Source organism: Camellia sinensis, chromosome 13 (assembly GCF_055761805.1).
Source record: "Camellia sinensis isolate YWXY chromosome 13, ASM5576180v1, whole genome shotgun sequence".
Taxonomy (NCBI): domain Eukaryota; kingdom Viridiplantae; phylum Streptophyta; class Magnoliopsida; order Ericales; family Theaceae; genus Camellia; species Camellia sinensis.
The window spans coordinates 33,705,489-33,731,062 of record NC_138973.1 but is presented as its reverse complement, the minus strand read 5'-3'; the positions used below and the strand labels follow the sequence as shown (position 1 = coordinate 33,731,062).

The 25,574-nt window shown below is 34.4% G+C and overlaps 2 protein-coding genes across 4 annotated transcripts; both read left to right on the top strand.

The window, feature by feature from the left end:
- The first annotated feature begins 2,544 nt into the window (after positions 1-2,544).
- Positions 2,545-7,622, top strand: LOC114321762 (uncharacterized). Of its 3 annotated transcripts, none has more exons than XM_028268972.2 (4): positions 2,545-2,741; positions 3,131-3,632; positions 5,460-5,949; positions 7,208-7,622. In XM_028268972.2, exons 2-4 carry the CDS (start codon positions 3,286-3,288, stop codon positions 7,235-7,237), a joined length of 867 nt encoding a protein of 288 aa, XP_028124773.2. In that variant the 5' UTR covers positions 2,545-2,741; positions 3,131-3,285; the 3' UTR covers positions 7,238-7,622. The 3 variants fall into 3 exon arrangements, with proteins under 3 accessions (XP_028124773.2, XP_028124774.2, XP_028124775.2); XM_028268973.2 differs by having other exon boundaries at positions 2,548-2,737; XM_028268974.2 differs by having other exon boundaries at positions 2,718-2,898.
- Positions 7,623-9,791: 2,169 nt separating this feature from the next.
- On the top strand, positions 9,792-13,292 carry LOC145788835 (disease resistance protein RPM1-like). Its single transcript, XM_082901902.1, has one exon. The coding sequence runs from the start codon at positions 9,987-9,989 to the stop codon at positions 12,768-12,770; it is 2,784 nt and encodes a 927-aa protein (XP_082758028.1). The 5' UTR covers positions 9,792-9,986; the 3' UTR covers positions 12,771-13,292.
- The last annotated feature ends 12,282 nt before the right edge of the window (positions 13,293-25,574 follow it).

The following is a 25,574-nucleotide window of genomic DNA, read 5'->3' as shown; positions in this document are numbered from 1 at the left end:
TCGCCTTGGTTCGCTTTTTGCCTTAAAAAACACTGGTATTGAGTGAAAAGTATTATAAAACTATTGAAAAGTGTATTTTTTTGTTTTTTTGTTTGTTTGGTACATCAGAAAGGGAAAAAAGAAACAACAGAGCAAGAAAAACAAAAGCAAAGAAACAACAACAAACAAACAGATAAGAAGCCAGGGATGTGAACATAGACTTAGAGCCTCTTGTATGCCACTCCCACCATATCAACAAGGATTTGGCTTCGCACTTCAACAGGTGGTTCCTCCACAACCATCAGCAACTCAGATTGATCAGCTCCCATTTTTGCAAGCTTGTCTACACATTGATTGGCTTCTCGCATTATGTGTTGAATGGTGCTGCTACAACACTGTATCAGGTGATGTGAGTCCTCTACAATGCTATGGTACGGGCAATTAGGAGGAAGGCCTTTAGTAAGCAGCTCTTCAGCCATAGTGAAATTAGTTTCGATGATAACTTCTCAAAGCCCTTTCTCCAAAACAATTGTAAAACCACAGTAAATGCCCCAAATTTCAACTTCGAGGCTAAAATAGTTCTCAAGCTTCCCAAAGAAACCATACAGCTAGGTTCCCACTTCATCGCGGAAGGCTCCGCTGAAACCTCCTTCTCTTGGATTGCCACGTGCACACCCATCTGTATTGAGTTTAATTTTACCTGAAGAAGGATAAGACCAATGAGTAAGCAAAGGTGGATGTGTGTGAAGTAAAATTCATGAGAAAAGCTTAATGTATCTCGGTAGCATAGATATGTATAAGGTGTAAAGTGTTTTGTAAAGTGGGATCCACATATTCAAAAACTTTTTTGTTCCTATCTTTCCAAATTTGCCAAAGAGAGGTAGCAAACATACAGTTCCAATAAGGATCAGTGCATTGCTGGGCTTTCAAATTCTTTTTAAGCCAAGAGTTGAGACTCAACTGACTATCTAAGGATAGCCAATGAGTTCTAGCCACACTGCTCCAAACAGTGTTGGATACCATATAGCTACAAAAAAGATGTTCAATGTCTTCAGTGTGGAACCCACACCTAGGACATTTAGCAATATCAGTCAACCCTCTTTTCAGTCTCATATCATTGGGGAGAAGCCTTATAATAAAAATCAGTCACAAAAAACTTTTAAGTTTTTGTGGAAGTTTTAACTTCCGCACCCACTCAAGATCTATACTTCCATCCACTTGATTAGAAACAATATTATATGCAGTAACAGTAGAGAAACCTCCCCCGATGGATCCCCTCCAATGAGGAGTATCAGGGAAGGTAACAAAATGCGACAGATTAACTTTGAGCACACAGTCAAGGGCCACTGAGAATTTTTGAGATTAAGACATTCATATCCTAAGTACCCTCTTCATCCAGCAATGTATTGGATTCTACACTTATGTAGTCTTTTTCTTGTACCTTAAAATACTTGTTAACAAGACCCTTATAAAATATTTTTACATATTTGAATATATTTTTTATACATTTTTAAACACACAACAGTCCTAAAATTGTTTCTAATATATATATATATATATATATATATATTTTGGAGATTGACCAATAAATCCTATGTTTTGGACTTATAATCTATATAGTCCCATATTTTTTCTTGTGATTCATTTAGTTATTATGGATGTATAATGGCTCATTTACCCGCCACATTGGAGTGTCACATTTGAAAAAAGTATACTAAATTTTTTTTTTAGTATCACATTATACCCGCCACGTTAAAGTATCACATTTCGAAAAAGTACATAAAGAGTTTTTAATTTTTTTTAGAGTGTGACATCATACTCGCCGCGTTGGAGTATCACATGTTAGGTTTGAAAAAAGTATACTAAAGAGTTTTTAATTTTTTTTAGAATGTCACATCATACTTATCACATTTGAGAAAAGTATACTAAGGAGTTTTTATTTTTTTGAAGTGTCACCTCATGTCTGCCACATTGGCACGTTTCAAAAAATTACACTAAGGAGTTATTATTTTTTTTTGAAGTGTCACATAATACTTGTCGCGTTGTCACATTTGAAAAAAGTAGAGTATCACATCATATCTGTCACGTTTGAAAAAATATACTGATGAGTTTTTATTTTTTTTGAAGTGTCACATCATACCTATTACGTTGTCACATTTGAAAAAAATACAATAAGAAGTTATTACTTTTTTTGAAGTATCACATCATACATGTCATGTTGTCACATTTGAAAAAACTACACTAAGGAGTTATTATTTTTTTTGGAGTAAAAATTTTAAAGTGTCACATCATACCCGTCACGTTGTTTCATTTAGAAAAAGTACATTAATGAGTTTTTAATTTTTTTGGAGTGTCACATTGTTAGAGTATCATATTAATACTTGTCACATTGAAATATCACATCATACCTGTCATATTAATAAAAGAACATAATTATATACCAAAATAAAAAATAAGACACACGAAAAAAAATTATTTATTAATAGAACTTAACAGATTAATAAAAAAAATTTAGAACTAATTAAAATATTTATTTGTGAAGCGAGATTCATCGGTAAATATATATATATTTTTCCTATTCAAACGGGACCCCCGATAGGGATCTGATCCCCCCACTTCCACCCTTTGTAATCACCACTACCTTTTCAATCTCTCTCTTTCAATTTCTTTTTTATCTCTGATTTTGATAACTTTGCTTTTGGATAGTAATCAAACGAGAATCAAAATTATTCGCCAACGAAAATCAAATAAAAAAATTGTAAGTACGTACAATCAACACCCCTTAACCACTCATCAATACTATCTCTCTCCATCTATATGTATATATATGTTCATGGTGGTTCTCTACTGCTCTGTTCATGGCTTCACTAGTTGAAGATCTGTGCTTTTTTTTTTTATTTACGATATTGCCACCGATAGGTCCTTTTTCCAGCTTCCGTTATTGACTTTTTTTGTATCCGTGTTTTCATTGTTGAATTTAAACTCTGATTTTGACTTTTCTAGAAATTAGATAAGATGATATGATAATTGGTGCAGAGTCTTTGAAAGGGTTTACGAAACTTCCTCAATTTCATCAATTTTTAAAGTATTGTTTCAACAAAGTGCTTTAGCAAAGTAATTTGATGGAAAATTACGACTTTCTTTGGAACAGGAATTGATTGTTTGGTTCCAAGAAAAGGTCGCGCCTGTAAAGATTCACTGTTGTTTGGTTTTCAAGAAAATAGATATTAGAGGAAAATTCAATTCTGGGTTTTGTGTTTGAAGAGAAGGAGAGAGAAAGAGGGAGTCTTGAAAAGAGAGACAAAGATGGGGTCTTTCAAGGGGCATGTTCTTCCAGGAACTTTGTTTCTTCTGGTTGGTGTGTGGCACGTTTGGTGCTCGGTGTTTCGGTATGCATCGGATCCTAAATCGTTTCGGGTAAGGGTTTGGAATCCGGTACCGGGTTGTGATGGTTGGCTTAAGTATTTGGAGCTTTATATTATAGCAATTGGTGCTTTTATCGATATGTGCATAGAACTTTTGTATTCTACACACCTCAAGTTCTTTGTCAATGGTGTCTTGAACCCATCTCACATGAACGATTTTGAGCACTCTGGAATGCTTCTAATGTTCTTCATCTTCGGTGTGGTCACTCTGCTCTCAGAAAAAAAAGGGTCAGTCTTTCTGTTCCCGAACATTCTCTCTATTTTGTTTTACATAATCTGTTTAGTTCTGTGAATAGTATAGGAAATAAAAACAGTAGTTTGGGTCCTTGATTTTATTCATCATACTAAAGTTACTAAATATGCACTATGCTTGGACAAATACAACTTTGGGTTGCTTGAGTTGAGATTTTCACATTTGGGAAGCTAAAACAGTGGAAACTACACAGGTTATAGAAATTTATGTTTTATGTCATTTTCTCACCCTTTATTAGCAACGGAACTAGAGGGAAAATTGTGTAGGCATAAATTATATGGATGGAGATATAAGATTTTAAAGTCATGTTGGAAAATATAGGATGCTGAAATTCCAATGACTGCCCTCAAAATTGCCAACAATATCATTACAAAAAATTTGATTTGCATTTCTTTCATGCTGTAAAGGGGACAACCAACGAGAATGATTAGAGAATGGTAGGGTCCGATGCATGCCATTTTGCCATTTTATATTGGAAGTTGCGTATTTTGAATCCATTAGTTCCTCTCTCTCTCTCTCCTCTGTGTGTGCATACTTTTGCATTGTTTACAGGATTTTTTGCTTACTTTTAGCTTGTCCAATGGGGTTTTTGGGTAACCTCACAACTATATCAGAGATTCAGAATATCTGATGGAATGCAATTTAGCACTTAATTTTTCCATAAAGGTCGTATTTGTTAAAAAGAAATGGTGCCTTAAATTTCCTCTAGATGCATCTATTTATGTTATAATTGCTTTGGAGAATAGAGGGCAAGACATTGTGTGATGGCAAGTGTTATAGGAACTTAGCCCAATATATATCAAGCTATCCAACAATCTGCCCCCAACATTGTGGTGTGGGTTTGAGTCACTAGAATAAGCCTCTTCAAAAAAAGAAAAGAAAAGAAAGGGGTAAGATTGTCTACCTATTACTTCCCAGACCATACTGTTAAGTAGTAGCCTTGTGTATTTAGTACAATCTTTATTGAAATCAGATCAATATTTGCTTTTATAAGACGATAGTGATACCTTATTAGAAATTTACGAAACCTGTTTCTTAGGAATATCAAAGTGAAAAGCATCTCCTAGTAATTATGAAGGGTACAATTGTTCTTGTAATATTTTCAGATCGATATCCTTTCTAATTTACCAAGTCTGAACTGTACACTCATGTTTTACCTCATGGGAATCAAATAATTCCACCTCCCACATTTGGCTAAATTATTGTATGAAATGTGTGCAAAAACTTATAATTACTTGTCCAGTTTGAATGCGAATCAATTGATAGAAGGTTCATATCTGAGAAAATTTTAGAAAACCCGACAAGATGTTTCTCTTATGCCCCTATTGAAAATGATAAGAGTGCTTAGTCTAGTTCAGGAGATTCCATTCTTTCTTTCTTTCTAGTTCGATACTAGCTGCTTCCTTTAAGGAATGGGACTACCTTACTCCATCCAGTCCCCACAAAACCAACCATTGTATATAGCAAACACATATGGCTTTGTAATGAAAGCCAAACAAATTTCTGTACCTTTTCAGGTTAAATAAAAGTAAAATAATTATTGTTTTCCTTTTTGTAATTTTAAGGATTAGAGGGCAATGGGCATAAGGCCATTCATTATATCTAATTAAATATTTGATAAATCTTCTTAAACTTTGCTTGTACACATCCGTATTATATAGTGCTTTCATTTCTGTCGCTAGTTAAAGAGTTCACCCACCATTATGTTAGAGCCCTTTTCTCGCGATATGATTTATGACAACCCATTTTTGATAACTAGATTTTGATTTCAAAATAAAGACTAACACATTTTCATTATTCAGCATTCTTCCCTTGCCAGAAGGAGCTCTGTGCTTGATCGCTGCCACAGCATTCTGCGCAGAGTATCTCCTGTTCTACTTTCACTCAACAAGTCACCAAGGCCTTGAGGGATACTATCACCTTCTTCTCGTCCTACTAATAGGCTTCTGCATTTTAGCGACTGTTACCGGAGCTTTCTTACCGACCAGCTTCCCTGTTGATTTGTGTAGTGGCATTGCAATAACACTCCAAGGCCTCTGGTTCTATCAGACTGCATTCACTCTCTATGGCCCCATGATGCCTGATGGTTGTCAACTTAAGGAAAATGCAATCTCATGCCATTCAACGGACTACCAGGTCCGAGGCGAGTTGCTTGCTAACTTCCAGCTGTTTGCCATGGTGTTTAGTGTCCTTGTTGCAGTTGTTCTATCATATATTTTTGCGGCTTCAAGATACGGGAATTCTGATCTTAAGAGCTTGCAAACTGATGAGGATCGGTTTGATCGCAGTAAAGTAGGTTCTGCGTCTTTACTTAATAATTTATTCCTTTAGTCATATACATATATATATATATATATATTTATAAATATTTACCTTTTCTTTTTGCCCCTTTCATTTGTCTTCATTTCTTTTCCTAGTGGATTGTGGGGTCTCCCTTAGAAGCCATTCACATGGGCAATCGTTCAATGTTGCTCACAATTTGAAAATATGTGGCATCTTATGTTACACAATCAATTGTGATCGCAGTCTTGAAGTTAGTTTCATAGAATATTTTTTTTTTCGTTATATTACAGTGTCACTTGTAAACATTACTCAATTTGATTTCCCAAAATAGTCATTTCATGGGATCCAAACTGCAATATATACATGTAATAGAGGTAATTCCTTTAAAATGCCATGTATATAGAAGGCTTCAGTTAATATTCCCTTGGGGTCTTTTCTTGAATAAAATTGGATTTTTACTCAATAACACAACTTACCTATTTATGGGATACGTGAAATTATACCAAATTTCTATGTTGATTTATGTTCTTGACTTCATAACCAAAAATCCCTTAGTGCTCTAGCAGCAACCTTTTCTAATGATCGAGGAATTTTTTGAAAGAATCATATCCAAAATGCGTAAATTGACAAGAATCTGTGAAATGAAAGTTCTCTCCAGTGGTTATAAATTGACAACTACTACTGTATTAGTGGTTTTCGTTTTCATTAGAAGAAGATAATAGGCTTGACATTTGCATTCTTTGATGAGTAACAAAAGACCTTTTTGTTTTTGATAAATAAATGTAAGACATATGGATCGCCCAAGTAGAAAAATTGATGAGCTTCACTTACAATTCTGAATCTTTTTCCTTTTTACTTCAAAAACTTAGCTTTAATGGTTTACATATGTAGTGCCTGAAAATATGTTCGAATGGTCAGTATTATCTCAATGGTGTTTTGAGTTTTTTTCATATTTTTTCTCCCTTGGAGCATTACAGCCTGACTGCTGCTTTTTGGAGTTTGTAGTATGTTTATTTTTGGCCAATTTTTTATTTTTTTGTATAAGAATTATGTTTATAGTCATTGAAATTGTATTCATACTAAAGGTACTTACGTTGTGTTTGGTTGGAGGATTTGGGGTGGGATTTGGAAAGGGAAAGGGAAAAAGTGTGTGAAATTAGGTGAAATATAGATATGTTTTGTTCACATTTCTCTACCTTTTTCATTTCTCTTTCCAAATCCTTCCTTAAATCTCTCAACCAAACACAACATTAGTGTTGTTTTACAGGTTTCAAATGCATTTGTCTTGGAAGATTAATACTGAAGTTGGTTGGTGGGACTTAAAAAGGTCTAGAGTTGCTAATTAACTGTGTTATGGAAGTCATCATATCAAGAGGTAAGAAGCATGTGGAATAGGATGCTTCCTCATCAAGTTTTTTTCCTTTTTTTTTGGTTGGTAAAATGGATATGAATTTTATGTCGACACAACTCATTGGATTAGAAATGGAAAGTTGCATGTGAAGAAAAACAGAGAATAGCAATAACGTCTCTGTAGATTACGAGAAGGGAGGCTTTCTTATTTTTCATTTATGTGGCATAGATATTTGAGCATAAGAGGGTAAGAGAGAGAGAGAGAGAGGGGCTGAATAGCAAATGTATTTTATTTTCCTTTTTGAAATAATTATTTACTAAATCTTGCTAAACTAAGAATCTCATTTTAAAACTTTTACATGAATAGTCTGAGCAGCAGCATTATATCTATATGAAGTTCACAGTAATGTCAAGAGTTTATTGCCCTCTTTTCTCCCATTTATGAAGAGATTGCTTCAATTATTATTGAATTATGCATTTCTATAAATATTATTGCATTGTTGAATCATGTATGTTGTTGGAATAGTTTTAAAATATTAATAATTAATTATTACCAAATCAAAATAAATTATGACTTGTGTCCCAAATTGAAGTGATTATGTGACAGCCTTATGCTGTGTTTGGTTGGGGGATTTGGGGAAGGATTTGAAAAGAGAAATGGAAAAGGTAGGTAAAATGTGAATAAATTATGCCTATATTTCACATAGTTTCACATATCTTTTCTCTTTTTCTTTCCAAATCTCTATCCAAATCCCCCAACCAAGCATAGCATTGGAGTATTGTTTTACACCATTCATCATTTGACATTTGCCCAATTGTTTTTCAAAATATTAACAAAAAATATTAAATTTTATTGTTTTAATCAATGAATATCAAGTTGGTGCAGCACATAAATTTGCCTGGGATGGTGAGAGGCATTGTACTTCCTCGACTCATAATTTTACTAGTATTGTCACCTTCAATCAAAATCAGACATATGATGTGGCTTGTGTGGGATGAAATAATTATACAACAATGATAGAGATCATTAATTTTAGAACTTTAAAAAGATCATTAATGACATGACATTCAATAAAAAAAAAAAAATACAACATCAAGATCAAAACATCAAATCATTTCTAATGGGGTTTATTATCACATCATTAATTATAGTACTAATTAGTACTCTCACTTATTTTTTTGTAATTATAAAAGTAAAGAGTTTTTCTATGTTGCCTAGGTAATGCCTAGCTAATACTTTGGTATGATCCCCCAATTTATCTTACCTATTAGATTCAGATGAGGACAGAATTCAACCATTAATTAATAATGATTAAAATGGGCTTCTGGGGTGATTTTAAAAAAAGAAAAATGCTTGGGAGCACTAATTAGTGCTCCCACTAATTAGGTGACAGTGGGTCTCGTCATTAATGATGTGATGTTTTGGTCTTGGAGTTGTGTTTTTTTTTTTTTTTTTTTACTTTTTTAATGCATTAGTGCTATTAGTGATGATGTTTTTAGTGGAATGTATCATTGTTGTTAAAAAAAAAAAAAGAAAGAAGAAGAAGTGAGAATTCAATCATTGATTACTAATGATTAAAATGGGCTCGAAATGATGAGGTGATTTAAAAAAAAAAAAAAAAAATTGGAATCAACCTATAATCAAATCTGATTTTAGTTGCATCCGTGCGATTTATTACAAATTTTATTTTGATAATATAAATTATTTACTATTTTATGTAAATTATTTATAATAATAATAGTAATAATAATAATAATAATAATAATAATGGATCCCATTAATGATAAATGTTTTTCTTATATATTTATCATTTTTTTTTATATCATCCAGCTAATAAGATAAGAAAGAACCGAGAGAATCAAAGGTCATTCTATCTATAATTTTTATTTGTTTAGTGGTTTGTCTTAAAGAATTAAGGACCGTCCTAATTTTTTTTATTCATTTATTTTAATTTGGGCAAATTACATATACACCCCTCGAGGTTTGGCTAAATTACAGATACCCCCCTGAGGTTTCGGAAATTACATCCCGCCCCCTGAGGTTTGTATTTTCATAACAATTTACCCCCTGAGGTTTATATTTCATAACAAATTACCCCCTAATTTCTTATGCAAATATAGCATTCAGGGGGGAATTCGTAATTTCTCAAACCTCAGGGGGGTATTTGTAATTTAGCCAAACCTCGAGAGGTGTATATGTAATTTGCCCTTTTAATTTTGGCCTTTAGTTGATGCTTAAAACTTGGTTTATTTTGATGTAAAATATATATTTTTAAATTTTTTAATATTTAGTTGAAAATCAAAACAAAGTTTCCACCTTTTAAAGATCAATGTACTAAAAGGATCAAGTTAAAAATAAGCTTTCTAAAATTTAATTTACAAAATTATTAATAATAAGTCATCTTTCAAACTATTTCTAAAATTATTTTTTCCGTCCAACCAAATTTTAAAAAAAAAATGTAAAATAACAGAGCTTATAATTATAAAATTACAACATTTTATTACTGTAAACATGCCAAAATGACCATCTTTATTAGAAAATAACCTAATATAGATACAGAAAATGTAAGCAATGCAAAAGAGCAACTTTTGCTTTGGAGTCAAATTGGGTAGGCAAACACGCTTTGAAGCTTCTCTCTCCTCTACTCTCTCTGTCTCTCTCTCTCTCTCTCTCTCTCTCTAACTCTCCATTAACAATGGCAGAAAGTGCAGTGACCTTCTTGCTCAAAAAGCTTTCAAGCTTGGTCGAAGAAGAGTTGAAATCATTGGGGGGAGTTCAGGCAGAAATTGTGTTCATCAGAGACGAGCTTCAGAGCATGAGTGCCTTCTTGAGAGTTGCTGATGCAATTGAAGACACTGATCCAGAGCTCCAAACTTGGGTTCACCAAGTCAGAGACCTCGCTTATCACACCGACAACATTCTCGATCAATTCACCGTTCGTTTCGCTCCTCATCACCATCGCCATGGATTCTTCTATGAATCTGTCTACAAAATTTATTATCAAATTAAGAGCTTCAAAGTTCGTCGTCAAATTGTTTTTGAGATAAAAGACATCAAAACCAGAGTCATCGATATTGCACAGAGGCGTCAGAGGTACAATTACAAATTCAGGACCTTAGAGCAAGGCTCGACCTCCAATGTGGCAAACAATGGAGGATGTTATGATCGAAGAGGTGATGCACTTTTGTTAGAAGAAGCTGAGCTTGTTGGCATCGAAAAACCCAAAAAACAACTCATTGATTGGGTCCTTGATGGTGATTATCCACTCAAAGTGATTTCAGTGGTGGGAATGGGGGGGTTAGGGAAAACTACCCTGATCAAGAAAGTTTATGAGGATGGGGAAGTGAAGAAACATTTCCAAAACCATGGTTGGATCACTGTTTCTCAATCATTTAAGATTGAAGAGCTTCTAAAAGATTTGATTCAACAGCTCTTTGATGAAGTCAGGCAACCTCTCCCTCAAAGGTTGGAAACCATGGACAACAATAAGCTGAAAGCAGTGCTCAAAGAGTTTCTTCAAGAAAGCAGCTATCTGCTTGTTTTTGATGATATTTGGAGCATAGATGCATGGGATGCTATCAAAATTGCATTGCCAAACAGTAACTGTGGCAGCCGTGTGTTGCTCACAACGCGTATCGGTAATGTTGCTTCTACCTCTTGTAGAGAATCCCATGGTTATATCTATGAAATGAAAGCTTTGTCTCCAAAAGAGTCTTGGACTCTGTTTTGTAAGAAGACATTTCAGGAGCAGGATTGTCCTTCACATTTAATTGAACTTTCAAATAGTATTTTAAGAAGATGTGAGGGCTTGCCATTGGCAATTGTGGCTATTGCTGGTGTGTTGGCATCAAAGGACCAAGGAAGGGTAGATGAGTGGGAACTGGTGAATCGCAACCTCGGTGCTGAAGTTGAAGGCAGTGATATGAAGAAAATACTGCTGCTAAGTTACAATGATTTGCCTTACTATTTGAAGTCTTGTCTCTTGTACTTGAGCATTTTCCCGAAGGATCATTTGATTGAATGGATGAGCTCAATTCGATTATGGATAGCAGAAGGATTTGTGGAAGTACAAGAAGGGAAGACACTAGAGGAAGTCGCTGAGGGTTACCTCTATGAGCTCCTAAATAGAAACTTGATTCAAGTAGCGAAAATCAAGTATGACAGGATTAAATGTTGCCGTATACATGACCTTTTGCGTGAAATTATTCTTTCAAAGTCAAAAGATCAGAACTTTCTAACGATTGCAAGAGAAGGAAGAGTGAGGTGTCCTGAAAAAGTTAGACGACTGTCAATCCATAATACTTTGCTAGAGATACCACAAGGCAAGTGTTTCTCTCAACTGCGTTCTTTACTCTTATTTGGGGTAGATGATCCCATGTCTGAGTCCTCCATGCATTTATTGTTCAATGATGGGTTGAGTTTGTTAAAAGTTCTAGACTTCAGAAATATTTCTTTGGAGAGATTTCCAGGTGATGTGGTCAAATTGTTCCATCTAAGGTATCTAAGCTTGAGAGGAACAAAAGTGAAAGTGCTTCCAAACTCGATTGGATTGCTTTGGAACCTAGAGACATTAGATCTTAAAAACACGTATGTGAAGGAATTGCCCGTTGAAATTCTAAGGCTCCAAAAGTTGCGCCATCTTTTGCTATATCGTAATGAAATTGGGCATATTTATCTTCCATTTCACCACAAACATGGCTTTGAGGCACCATCTAAGATAGGAGGCCTACAATCCCTACAAAAGTTGTGCTTCTTAGAGGCAAACCATGTCAACGGTAGCGCCATCGTGAAAGAGATAGGAAGGCTCACCCAATTAAGGAGGTTGGGAATTTTGAAGTTGAGAAAAGAAGATGGAGTGGGTTTGTGCTCATCCATTGAGAAGCTAAGCAACCTTCGCTCATTAGATGTAAGTTCAATAGAACAGGATGAGATCCTTGATCTACAATCTCTGTCTCCAGCTCCTCAATTTCTTCAACGACTATACTTGAAAGGACGTTTAGAGAAGTTACCACAGTGGATAACTTCTCTTCATGGCCTCGGGAATGTATGTTTGTGGTGGAGCAAGTTAAGGGATGATCCGCTGAAATGCCTTCAAGATTTGCCCAATTTGGTTATTCTCTCTCTTGTTAATGAAGCATTTGAAGCGGAGGGATTGTGTTTCAAGGCTGGTAAATTTCAAAGACTCAAGCTTTTAGTCCTTGGAAGATTAAAAGGATTGAGATGGTTGACAATGGAGGAAGGTACAATGTCTCGACTTGAAGATCTATTCATCTGGAATTGTGAACTGTTGGAGGAGTTGCCTTATGGTATTAAACATCTATCCAAACTTAAATTACTTGAGCTGACCGACATGTCTGATAGATTAATTTCTATGCTGAATCGAGACATACAAGGTGGGGATTATTGTAAAATAGAACACATCCCTTATGTACGGATTGGAGACTCAAAAGATGGTCATTGGAAAGGAGGTTATCTCTAGAGAGAGAGTTTTTTTTTTTTTTTTTAATGTTTAATTGACTAGGTTGGATCATCATCACGTTTAGTGCTGTTTCTTTTTCATGTTCTTGTTAATTGATTTGGGGGCTTTGGGACTTTGGGGTGTTTTTGGTTGCTTTAGAGTCTATTGGGCAGATTCCAGTGAGTCATGAGCTTGGGTTGGTTTCACTTGTTGCAACAATGGGATCTCTGGAATTCAGGTCTTGAACCTGCAAAGCGCTAGGACTCAAAATGATAAAAGTTTCGATAGATGGTGATGCGATGCTATTGATGCAATGTTACACATTCAGGTTGTATGACTGTGTAGTGGTGTTTGGCAAATGTATGCATTAGTTTCAAAAACCATGTGGCAGTTGTGTTTTTTATTTTGGTTTAGCTCTGTACTTATTTAGATCTACTTAATAGATTATACCACGTGCAGGAGCTAGGTGTGCTTTCCCTCTTTGAAGGGTGTGTTTGGCTCCTACTGAGCTTTTATTGTATATATCTAATTTTTTGGTATAAAGCCTATGACTTACATACCCAAAAACAAAAAAGAAGAAAAAAGACAAGCAATTCATTTCTTTATTATTTTCCTTTCTCTTTCAAATCCAAAATTCAAACATAATGTAAATGAAATTACTTTTACACCAGCAAGGGTTGGTAAGCCTATATAAATGATTCTGATACCACAAAACAGGTTGTCTTCACTCTATACAAATCATAGGATCCATGAGCATGGTAGTTGGGTCTGGTGCTCCCATTTCTTTTACTGATGGCATGGCTCAGCAAGCAAAGCAATTGGGTTGATCGGTAGAAATTTAGTTTGATTTGTATTTGGCTGCTTTGCGCTCTCTTGTCATTTTGCAAACAGCCTTGGGCGAAAGTGAAGGGATGACAAAAGCATGGGAAGACAAAACTTTGGCATGAAAACGATTATGCGCTTAAATCACTGAGCAGTTACACACTGCATTAATAATATCAATTGATACCAAGCATCTCAGACACTAGAGGAAGTCACAAAGTGAAGGGATGACAAAAGCATTGAAAAGTGTCATATACATGACCTTCTACGTGAAATTATTCTTTCGAAGTCAAGAGATAAGAACTTTCTAGCGATAACATGTGAAGGAAACGTGAGGTGGCCTGAAAAAGTTAGACGCCTCTTGTTTGGGGTATTTGATCCCCCGTCTGAATCCTCCATTCTCTATTGTTTAATGGTGGGCTGAGGTTTCTCGAAGTTTTAAATTTGAGAGGTGCTTCTTTGAAATTTCCAGAGGAAGTGGTGAAGTCATTCCATCTCAGGTATCTAAGCTTGAGAGGAACGCACAGAAAGTGTTTCCAAACTCAATTGGAAAGCTTCGAAACCTAGAGATGTTAGATCTTAAACATACGTTTGTGACGGAGTTGCCTGTTGAAATTCTAAGGCTCCAGCAATTGCGCTATCTTTTGTTATATTATATTGAAACTGGGCATTTTTATTACCATCCGTTTCATTGTGTTCATGGATTTAAGGCTCCATTTTTGAAACACCTACAGAAGTAGTGCTACATAGAGGCAAATGATGTCAACAGAAGCACTGTTGTGAAAGAGATAGCAAAGCTCACCCATCTGACGAGGTTACATTGTGAAGTTGAGAAGAAAAGATCGGGTGGCTCTATGCTCTTCAATTGAGAATTTGAGCAACGTTACAATCTCACGCTCCTTGTTTTCTTTGACACTTATTTCTAAGAGGACATTTGGGGAAATTTCCATATTGGATAACTTCCCTCTATAGCCTTTCCGCAATAATTTTGCAGCGGAACAAGTTAAGGAATGATCCATTGCAATCCCTTCAGGATTTGCCCAATTTGGTTCATTTCACGCTTTTCCAAGATGCATATGAAAGGGAAGGATTGTGTTTCAAGGCTGGTAAGTTTCAAAGCCTAAGAATTTGAGACTTACTAAATAAGAAGTTTTGAGATGGGTGATGGTGGAGGAAGGCGCGATGCCTCGTCTTGAATATCTATTCATTGAGGATTGCAAATTGGTGAAGGAGTTGCTCTTTGGCATTAAACATCTATCCAACCTTATACATCTTGACTTGTCTGATTTGTCAGATGAATTGATTTCAAAGCTGAATCAAGCATACAAAGTGGGGACTACTCTACTCTCTGGATTGGAAACTCAAAAGATGGTTATTGGAAAGAATATTATCCATAGAGAGAGATTGAGGACATTTTTTTTTTCCCCTTCTTTTTCCTCTCTTGTTTTGTTGACCAATCATCATGATTAGTGCCCTTCTCTTTCCATGTTCTTGATATTTGAGTGTTTATTGTATTTCTCTCTGTGATTCAGAATTTTCATTTGGACCTCCTTTAGTTTTGTGATTTGTAGGATTCACAATGTTTTAAGCATTTTTACAGAGTAAATTCAAATTTAGTCAAAATCTATCCAAAACTAAAAATTCATAAATTATACTATTTGTGATGAAAAATTTTAAATTATTGCTATGTGAACTAATAAATTTGAAAATCTTTTCCTTGCTAATGTTGCTCGTGTATCCCCTTTTTCATTATTATATGGTATATCACTTAGTAAAATAAATTAATTTTTTTTATTAATTTGTATAATATTGTCCAAAATATCAAGCTCTGTTGGGAGGGCACTATGCTTTAAAACGGCAATGATTGGTGGCCACAAATTCTGTGGTTCAAATGACCCGAAAATGTCAAAACGACGTCGTTTTGAATACAAAACAACTCTGAAAATGTCAAAATGACGTCGTTTTAACATTTTCAGGCCATTTAAACCATAGAATTTGGGCCACCAAACATTTTCCGCCTTAAAATTGTAGTGCCACTACGTTGCTCGAAATGTGATGGCTCGGGAGGCCCTAGTTTTCTACTCAACTTGCTGCTACTGTGCAATACACCCAGACATCTCATTTCAAAAAAAAGGAAAGAAAAAGAAAAAGAAAGAATAGAACACAGAGTAGAGAGAGAGGAGCCCCGTGTCTTCGTAAAACCTAGCGGAACTGTATCTGTGTGCTGCTATTGCTGCTGCTTGATCGGAGCAGAAGAGAAGGAGCTTTGTGTGCCGCTGCTTGATCGGAATCTTCACTGACTTAAGGGATTTTATTTCCCATTGTGTCATTGCTCTTCCATTGCTCTGTCCATTGTGGCTGCTATGGTTGCTAGCTACTATTAAAACTAGTACTATCATCAAACTAATTAAGATGAATGTGAAAACTAGAGCTAACCCCCCCCCCCCCCCCCCCCCAAAAAAAAAAAAAAAAAAAAAAAAATTAGCACATTGAGCTGTGGCCACTGCGTAAGATTTCTCATCTGTCCATGACCCTGATAGTCAATACTCTTACTTGAGGCTTTGTTCATATTCATTCTGTACTCGAGGCTTTGTGAACTGATTACAATTTTTTTTTTCAAATGAAAACAACTTTTTTAGGAAACATCAAACAGTTAAGTGCTCAAATTTTCAGACACTTTTTTTGCACAAAAATTAAAATCATATGCAATCGAACTTTACATTATTTTGTTTTTTGTAAAAAACAAAATAAAAATAAAAACACAATCAAACATTAATAAGCATATGTGGTTTTCAGAAAATGCAAACAGAGTTGCAGTTGCAAGTGGAACAATAGTTCTCACAATATCTATGTCCACACAAAACAAAGGGGTTCAAGAATTGTCTTTTTTTCTTCACAAGTTACCAGAGATGAGAGGGATGAGAGAGATCTGTGGAATGAGAGGGATGAGTACAGACGGAGATGAGAGTGATCTGTGGAATGAGAGGGATGAGTAGAGAGAGAGGTGAGAGTGATGACAGTGTTTCTACTTTTTTTTTTTTTTTGTTTCGAGAATATAGTAGAAGTTAGAAAATACAGATATGATACGATACGGATACAACGAAAAAAAATTAGGATATGAATATGAATAGGATACGTTTGTAAAAAATAATAAATAAATAAATTATTGACAGTGAGTTACATATAAGCTCAAAAATATTAAGAAATCACAGTAACTTTATAATGCAAAATCCTAATCTTTAAGAATTATATATTAATTTAAGCCAGTAGTTAGTTTAGTTTTTAAATTTTCAATAGGTCTTGCAAATATTTCATTTCAATATTACGTCTAATATGTTGATATTATCATATCAAAACAATTTACAACTTGACCCTATGTTTTTTCCTTTTGCACTAGTCAAAAATATTATATGCAAGTTTATTTGCTTATTTATTTATTGATATTTAATTTTACTATTGTTATATTATCTTATTAATCCTTATTTCTATGTAGTTATAGGGGACATGCATGATACAATAAAGATATGTCAATTTGATGAATTCTATTACTTTAGTTTATTATGTTATTTTTATAAAAAAAACTAAGCAAAGTATTGTAAAAATATTCTATTTATCCTTGCAATTATATTATATTATGATGTTATGTAAGAAATGATACAATTCTAATTTCATAAAAGGAGTAATACGTGACATGGAGTATTTGATACTTTAAAATCAATTAAGAAGTATCCGATACATATCCGTAAGTATCCAAGGAGTATCGGTATCCGATATGGATACGTCTTCCTATTTGAAGTATCCGTGCTTCATAGAGTAGAAGAAAGGAGGAGAGAAAAGCCAAAGAGATAGAGAGGAGAGAGAAAACTAAGTACTTTTGAGCTAGTTGAACCCAAGACTTTCGAGCTACGGAGCTTTTTCCTTAAAATTGGATCGATATGTGTATTAATAAAAAAATCACTAAATAAACAAATTCCAAACACCTATTAACATTTGTTAGGAAATTCTATTTCCACACGCTTAATTATCTCAGTCCACACACTTAATGAAATATTATTTTAATGCCAATTATACCCCAAATTAAAATGACTATAATATCCACCAACACCCATAGTAATATATCAAAATATTCTATCTACACATCTTATTTATCAAATTGCAGAGCTAAGGATTATGAACTAAAATCATGCAAGTATGAAAGAAAATTGAAACAGAGCAACAAAAGGGGACATTTTTTTTGGAATCTGGTTTGATATTAAAACAGGAATGTAAGACCAATTGGATCCAAAAACAACACAACAAGCCATTACAGAGTTAGAAGCAAAAGAAACCCACAATGCAAGAAGTTAGATGTCATGCAAAATAATGATGCAAACCCATCAACTGAAACTCAACAATAAGTGACAATAAATAAGAAAAAGTGGTTCCTGAGAGAAGAACAAGAAGAATAAAGATGTCTGCTAGCTTGCCTGGCCACAATGGAGTCTGTAGCTTCAATTCCTCCGACCCCAGAAAGCAATTCATATGTTTTCAATCTCACAATCAAATCTCTCACCCATTAATTTGCCAACACGACCCAAATCGAACAGCAATGTTGTGTTTGATTTTTGTATTCATTTGTTTGTTAGCTGTTTTATCAATTGCTTCGATAATTGTTCGATTAACAAAAAAAGTCGTCTTTGGCTGGCGGAGGAAGAAGATCCAACAATTCTTTACCTCTACTGCCACCACAGCGCCAATCCCCTCCCTCTGGTATTCACCTACGAAGAGCTCGAGTCCTCTACAAATCGGTTCGACGTGAAACCCAAAATCAGGGACGGCGGGTTCAGGTCAGTCTATCTAGATTAGCTCTACGACAACCGAATCATCGCCGTGAAATACCTCCACAACCACCACCCCACTGTCGCTGGCTCCACCGGAGCTAGAGCTTTCTCCTCCAAGCCCTTCTGCAACGAAATCCTTATTCTCTCTTCGATCAATCACCCAAACATGAGGTGGATAAGGATGATCGGCCTGATGCGAGGGAGGTGGTGGTGGACCTGAGAAGGATTCGCAACCAAACACGCGACAACAGTGGCGGAGGTAGCAGTGGTGGTGGAAGTTTGAAGGGGATTCGGAAGAGGGTTGAGTGTGTGGAAAAGGGATTGAAGAGGTGTGTACAAAATATGATTTTAGGATATGATTGGAATAATTAGTGTGTAGAATGAGAATAAAATTAATAATTAAATTATTAAATATGTGTATTGAGAAGTGATGTGTATTGAGATAAATAGATGTGTGGAAATAGAATTGCTTACATTTGTTGCTTCTCATTTTACTGTCCTCTCACCTTTGAGATGCTTCAGAGAAGGTAGAAGCAAACGACTTTTGCTTTGCATTTTATTCCAAAAACGGTTGGAACACTGTTTTGCTTTATTTTATTTTAATTCCTTTCTTCCATGTTTTCGTTTCTCAATATTTTCTTGGAAAACAATTTACAAACTAATTATTCTATAAATATTATCCAGAGCATTCACATTTTGTAGTCATTTTGGTGGTGTTTGTTTTGAAGGATTGAGGCATGAGGTTGGACTATTAATCCGGATGGACTAATAGTTCATTGTTTGGTAGCCAATTTTTGCTCCGGACTATTAATCTCATATTTGTTGGATTGTTGTTAGGGCTGTGCAAAATACCGCCCAATCCGCTAAAACTGCACCGATCCGCATCTATCCGCACCACTCTAACCGCTAACCGCGATTTAAACTTTAAAATTTATAATCCGCCAACCGAACCGCTCCGCTCCGCTATAATTAATACATATATATTTTTTAACCTCCAATGAAATATCAATGTAAAAATGAATATGAGAGAGATTTAAGATATGAAATTTATTACAAATTAGTGGTTATATATATAAAACATATTATGTAAAATTACTTTGTGTTATATATCTAAAAAATATTATACAAATTGGTGTTATATATTATATAAATGTATGATAATTAGTTAGAGTATTCTTCAATCCGCCAATCTGTCAAAAATTGCCCAAACCGCAATTTGTCAATCCGCTAATCCGTCAATCCGCCATTTGGTTTGTAAATTTACTCTCAAACTGCCCGAACCGCGCCGTGCACACCCCTAATTGTTGTATCTCATGGGGGGATGGGATAGAAATCATGGAATAACTCATCCCATGAGATTAACTTATGAAATTACATTTTTGACCCTCTTGTATTTAATATCTTTTTTTAGTGTTGTTAATTTAAAATTCTATATTAAATAAAAAATATAAATTATAAATTATAAATTTAATTTAATTAAAAATAATAAATTATAAATTATGGCCTTATAAATTAAATTTTAAATTTTTTTAGTGTTGTTAAAAAATTAAATTTATATATTAAATAAAATTATTTTTTAGTGTTGTTAATTTAAAATTATATATTAAATAAAAATATAAATTATAAATTTAATTTAATTAAAAATAATAAATTAAAAATTATGGCCTTATAAATTAAATTTTTTTAGTGTTGTTAAATTATAAATTATAGATTACAAATTTAAAATTATATATTAAATAAAAAATATAAATTATAAATTACAAGGGTAAAATAGTCTTTTGAACATTTATCTTTATCCAGTCCGTCCAACCAAATGTTGGATTCACTAAAAATAGTTCAATTCAGACATCTAATCTCATGACTAAACAAACATTAGATACAAATCCAGTCCAACCAAATAGTCTATGAATAATGTATCCCAGGACTAACAATTCGATGGATTATAATCCCCATTTTTCAGTCCGTCCAAACAAAGGTTTGTTATAAAATACATGGCATATAACCAATTAACAAATAATTCCTTCTTCGTAAATTAAGAGACGGAGAGAGAAAATGGTAGAAAGTGCAGTGACATTCTTGCTTAGAAAGCTTGAAAGCTTGGTTGAAGAATAGTTGAAATTGTTGGGTGGCATTAAGCGTGAATTTTTGTTCATCAAGGACGAGTTGGAGAGCATGAGGGCGTTCCTGAGGGTTGCTGATGCAATTGAAGACACTGATCCAGAGATCCAAGCATGAGTTAAGCAAGTCAGAGAAGTCGCTTACGACACTGAGGACCTTCTTGATGCATTTATGCTTGCTTTGCTCATTGTCATCCTCGGCATGGATTCTTTGGATCTTTTTCTAAGATGTATTATCACATTAAGAACATGAAAGCTCGCTGTCAAATTACTTTTGAGATTCAAGAAATCAAAGGCAGAGTCGACGATAATGCACAGAGACGTCAGAGGTACAATTACAAATTCAGTAGCTCAGAGCAAGGCTCAAGCTCCAATATGGCAAACAATGGGGGATGTTATGATTGAAGAGGTGATGCACTTCTACTAAAAGAACATGATCTTGTTGGCATCGACAAGCCCAAACAAAAACTCATTGATTGGGTCCTTGATGATGCTGATTCTCGACTCAAAGTGATTTTAGTGGTGGGAATGGGTGGCTTGGGTAAAACCACCCTAATTAAGAAAGTTTATGATGACCTGGAAGTGAAGAGAGATTTTCAAAACCATGCTTGGATCACTGTTTCTCAATCATTTAATTTTGAGGAGCTCTTAAAAATTTTGATTCAACAACTCTTCGTCAAACGACCTCTCCCTCAGAGTTTGGAAACTATGGACAACAATAATCTGAAAGTAGTGCTCAAAGAATTCCTCTAAGAAAGCAGGTACATACTAGTCCTAGATGATATTTGGAGCATATATGCATGGGATGATATCAAAATTACATTGCCAAACTGCAACTGTGGCAACCGTGTGTTGCTCACAACACGCATTAGTAATGTTGCTTCTACTTCTTGTAGAGAATCCCATGGTTACATCTATGAAATGAAAGCTTTGTCTCCAAAAGAGTCTTGGACTCTATTTTGTAACAAAACATTTCAAGAGAAGGATTGCCCTCTATATTTTATTGAACTTTCAACAAGTATCCTGAGAAGATGAGAGGGCTTTCCATTGGCGATTGTGGTGATTTCTGGGGTGTTGGCTTCAAAGGACCAGGGAAGAGTAGATGAATGGGAGTTGGTGAATTGCAGTCTTGGTGTTGAAGTTGAAGGCAGTGATATGAAGAAAATATTGTTGTTAAGTTACAATTATTTGCCTTGCAATTGTTTTCAGAGGATCATTTAATTGATTGGATGAGCTCAATTCGATTGTGGATCACAAAAAGATTTGTGGAAGTTACAGAATTTGGGAAGACACTAGAGGAAGTTGCAGAGGCTTACCTCTATGAGCTTCTTAATAGAAACTTGATTCAAGTAGCAGGCCGTAAGTATGAAAGGATTAAAAGTTGCCGTATACATGACCTTTTGCGTGAAATTATTCTTTCAAAATCAAAAGATCACAACTTTCTAACGATAGTAAGAAAAAGAAGCATGAGGTGTCCTGAAAAAGTTTGGTGACTATCAATTCATAATACTTTACCAGATATACCACAAGGTAAGTGTTTTTCTCAACTATATTCTTTGCTTATGTTTGGGGTATATGAACCCATGTCTGAGTCCTCCATGCCTCTATTATTCAATGGTAGGCTGAGGTTGTTAAAAGTTCTACACTTGAGAAATGCTTCTTTGGAGAGATTTCTAGGCGATATGGTCAAGTTGTTCCTTCTAAGGTATCTAAGCTTGAGAGGAACACAAGTGAAAGTGCTTACAAACTCGATTGGATTGCTTTGGAACCTAGAGACATTAGATCTTAAAAACACGTATGTGAAGGAGTTGCCCATTGAAATTCTAAGGCTCTAAAAGTTGCACCATCTTTTGTTATATTATAATGAAACTGGGCATATTTACGTTGCATTTCACTGCAAACATGGCTTTGAGGCACCATCTAAGATAAGAGGCTTGCAATCCCTACAAAGTTGTGCTTCATAGAGGCAAACCATGTGAACAGTAGTTCCATAGTGAAAAAGATAGGAAGGCTCACCCAATTAAGGAGGTTGGGAATTTTGAAGTTGAGAAGAGAAGATGGGGTGGGTTTGTGCTCATCCATTGAGAAGCTAAACAACCTTTGCTCATTAGATGTAACTTCAATAGAAGAGGATGAGATCTTTGATCTACAATCTCTATCTCCAGCTCCTCAATTTCTTCAATGACTATACTTGAATGGACATTTAGAGAAGTTACTGCAGTGGATAACTTCTCTTCATGGCCTCACTCACTTATGTTTGTGGAGAAGCAAGTTAAGAAATGATCCATTGAAATCCCTTCAAGATTTGCCCAATCTGGTTTTTCTCTCACTTGTTCATGAAACATATGAAGGGGAGGGATTATGTTTCATGGCTGGTAGATTTTAGAGACTCGAGTACTTAGGCCTTAAGAGCTCAAAAGAATTGGAATGATTGACAATGGAGGAAGGTACGATGTCTTGACTTGAAGAACTAATTATGATGAATTGTGAATTGTTGGAGGAGTTTTCCTAAGGTATTGAACATCTATTCAATCTTATATTTCTTGAGCTAAGTGACATGTCTAATAAATTAATTTCAAAGTTGAGTTGAAACATACATGGTGGGGGTTATTGGAAAATAAAACACATCCCTAAAGTATGGATTGTAGACTTAAAATATAGTTATTGGAAAGGAAGATATCTTTAGTGAGAGAAAGGAAAAGTTTTTATTTTTATTTTTGTTTATAATGTTTAATTGACTAAGATTGGGTCATCATCACGTTTAATGCCGTTTCTTTTTCATGTTCTTGTTAATTGATTCTTTTATTTTATTGTATTTCTCACAGTGATTTAGAATTTTCATTTTGTATCTATTTTTTGCAAATCTAATATGTAATCTCCTTAATTGATCCCCAAAAAATTATAGCAACTTTATTAAATTCCAATTTACAATTGCAATTGTTTATTTTGCAATTGTAATGATTTAATTTAGTATCTGTACGAGTTAAACAACTCTTAAACTTAATTTAATCTTCATTGATTTTCTGATTTTTAAGAATTGCCCTGTTTAAGCGTTTTGAGGGGGCTAAATTCAATTTTTCTGTTGTATTCATGTACTTTTGAGTCGATTTGTATGCTTTTGCTACAATGACTATATTAACCAAAAAAAAAAAAAAATTCTCAATTCCATCCAAGGCTATGTTTATAGGAACTCTCAAGTTAAAAATGTAACGATATCTCAAATGATAGATTTGAGTATCACAACATATATATATACCACACACAGATAAAGAAAAGCCCACAATTGACACAATTACATGAACTCATATTTCAAATTTATGAATGTTTCTGATACCACAATATAGGTTGTCTTCATTCTATATACTAATCATAGGATCCACCTTCACCTTCACTGTTCCACAAACATCGTGGACAACTCTGGAGCTCTCATTTCTTGTACTAATGGCATGGCTCAACAAGCAAAGCAGTTGGGTTGATCGGTAGAAATTTAGTTTGATTTGTATTTGGCTGCTCTTTTTCCATTTTGCAAACAACCTTGGGTGACAAAGACGACTTCATTGCTTTTCATTTCTGATCCATGGGAAAAAAGAACTTTGGCATGAAAACAATTATAGAACTTAAATCATAGATCACTTGCACACCAATTACGAAGTATCTTAGACAAACTCTCAAGTTAATCACTAATTTAACAATTTTTTTAATTATTATATCAGCTTGTTGTGTCCCTTGGATAGTTGATTCTATAGGAAAGTGCCCACCGGTTTTGTAAGGGACAACAATGGATTCTACAAACTCTTGAAGTGGATCTAACTAGCTCATTCTTGTCAATCAGCCCAAATTTTCGCACAGAAACAATGTAGTGAAATTTCTAAACAACATCAGGATATGGTAGTTACAAACATCATCTAGAGGTAGCAAAAATTTGCACAATCAATTTTTAGAAGTGCACAATCAGGCTCGAAACAAGATTCATGCTTGGTGATTAAAAAGACTGACTAGATGGTCAACAACTACTATGAAAGTTCACAATCAACATCCACGATATTAGATGAAACCGTTTATAACAAAATTACATAAAGTGCACTCTATAGGACCGATCAAGAATCACTAACCAAAACTATACAATTGAGGGATAAATATAAATTACAAATGGCTGAAAATAATAATCTTTTTTTTTTCCCTATGATTTATCTTCCACTCATTAAAGGGAAACTTTTTTTTATCCTCCCAGATATTACACATACACAGAGAGAGCAATTGTGTGCTTAAAAAACCAACTTTCTTTTCCTATCCAATCCAAGGCACTGATGGGCTTTATCCTTTACCCACAACCTGAGCATGAATGACAAGATGAGACTTCATTCTGTATCTCACATACAGGATGACTTATTAATACCTTCAATAATTCTTAGGTAATGTTTGGTTGACTAAAATGAAACAGAATGGAATGATCATTCCATCAAAATTCATTTCCATGTTTGGTTGACTAAAAAGATAATGACAAAATGATTTGCAATTAGAATTATCATTCATCATTTCAAGAGAATAGTCATTCCATATGAGAATTTAAGAAATAATCATTTTATTTTATTTCAACTCATTCCACTGAACTAAATAAACCATTATTTCTATTCCCATTCATGGATACAATTGATTACCTAGCATCACATAAAAATTATAACTCAAGACAACTCTTATTCAGACTTTCATCTTCTCCATTTCATATATGTAAATAGATGACTTTTATTACATATCTAGTGGCTATGAAATAGGAATTTAAATTTGTAATTATTTTAAATTAAAAAGGATAATTATATAATGGAACATCTCCATTACAACTATGCAATGGAGAGGATCCCAAACCCTCTTGTACATACTCATAGTATCATAATTCTATTCCAATTAGTTTATATTTTATTCATATTTGCCTCATCTTTTCTTCTTTTTCTTTTCAAATCCCCATCTAAATTCAAATCTTTTTCCTTTTAAAAATTCTTCTATTGACCCACAATATTTATGTTGTATATGGAATGCTCCCTAAGTTTTGAAATTCTTTTGGTTGACCC

Excerpts from the sequence above, each read along its gene's own strand:
- LOC114321762 (XM_028268972.2), top strand. The coding sequence starts at position 3,286 with ATGGGGTCTTTCAAGGGGCATGTTCTTCCAGGAACTTTGTTTCTTCTG. Across the intron at positions 3,633-5,459 it reads CTGCTCTCAGAAAAAAAAGG|CATTCTTCCCTTGCCAGAAG; the intron begins GTCAGTCTTTCT and ends TTCATTATTCAG. Across the intron at positions 5,950-7,207 it reads ATCGGTTTGATCGCAGTAAA|GTTTCAAATGCATTTGTCTT; the intron begins GTAGGTTCTGCG and ends GTTGTTTTACAG.
- LOC145788835 (XM_082901902.1), top strand. The coding sequence starts at position 9,987 with ATGGCAGAAAGTGCAGTGACCTTCTTGCTCAAAAAGCTTTCAAGCTTG.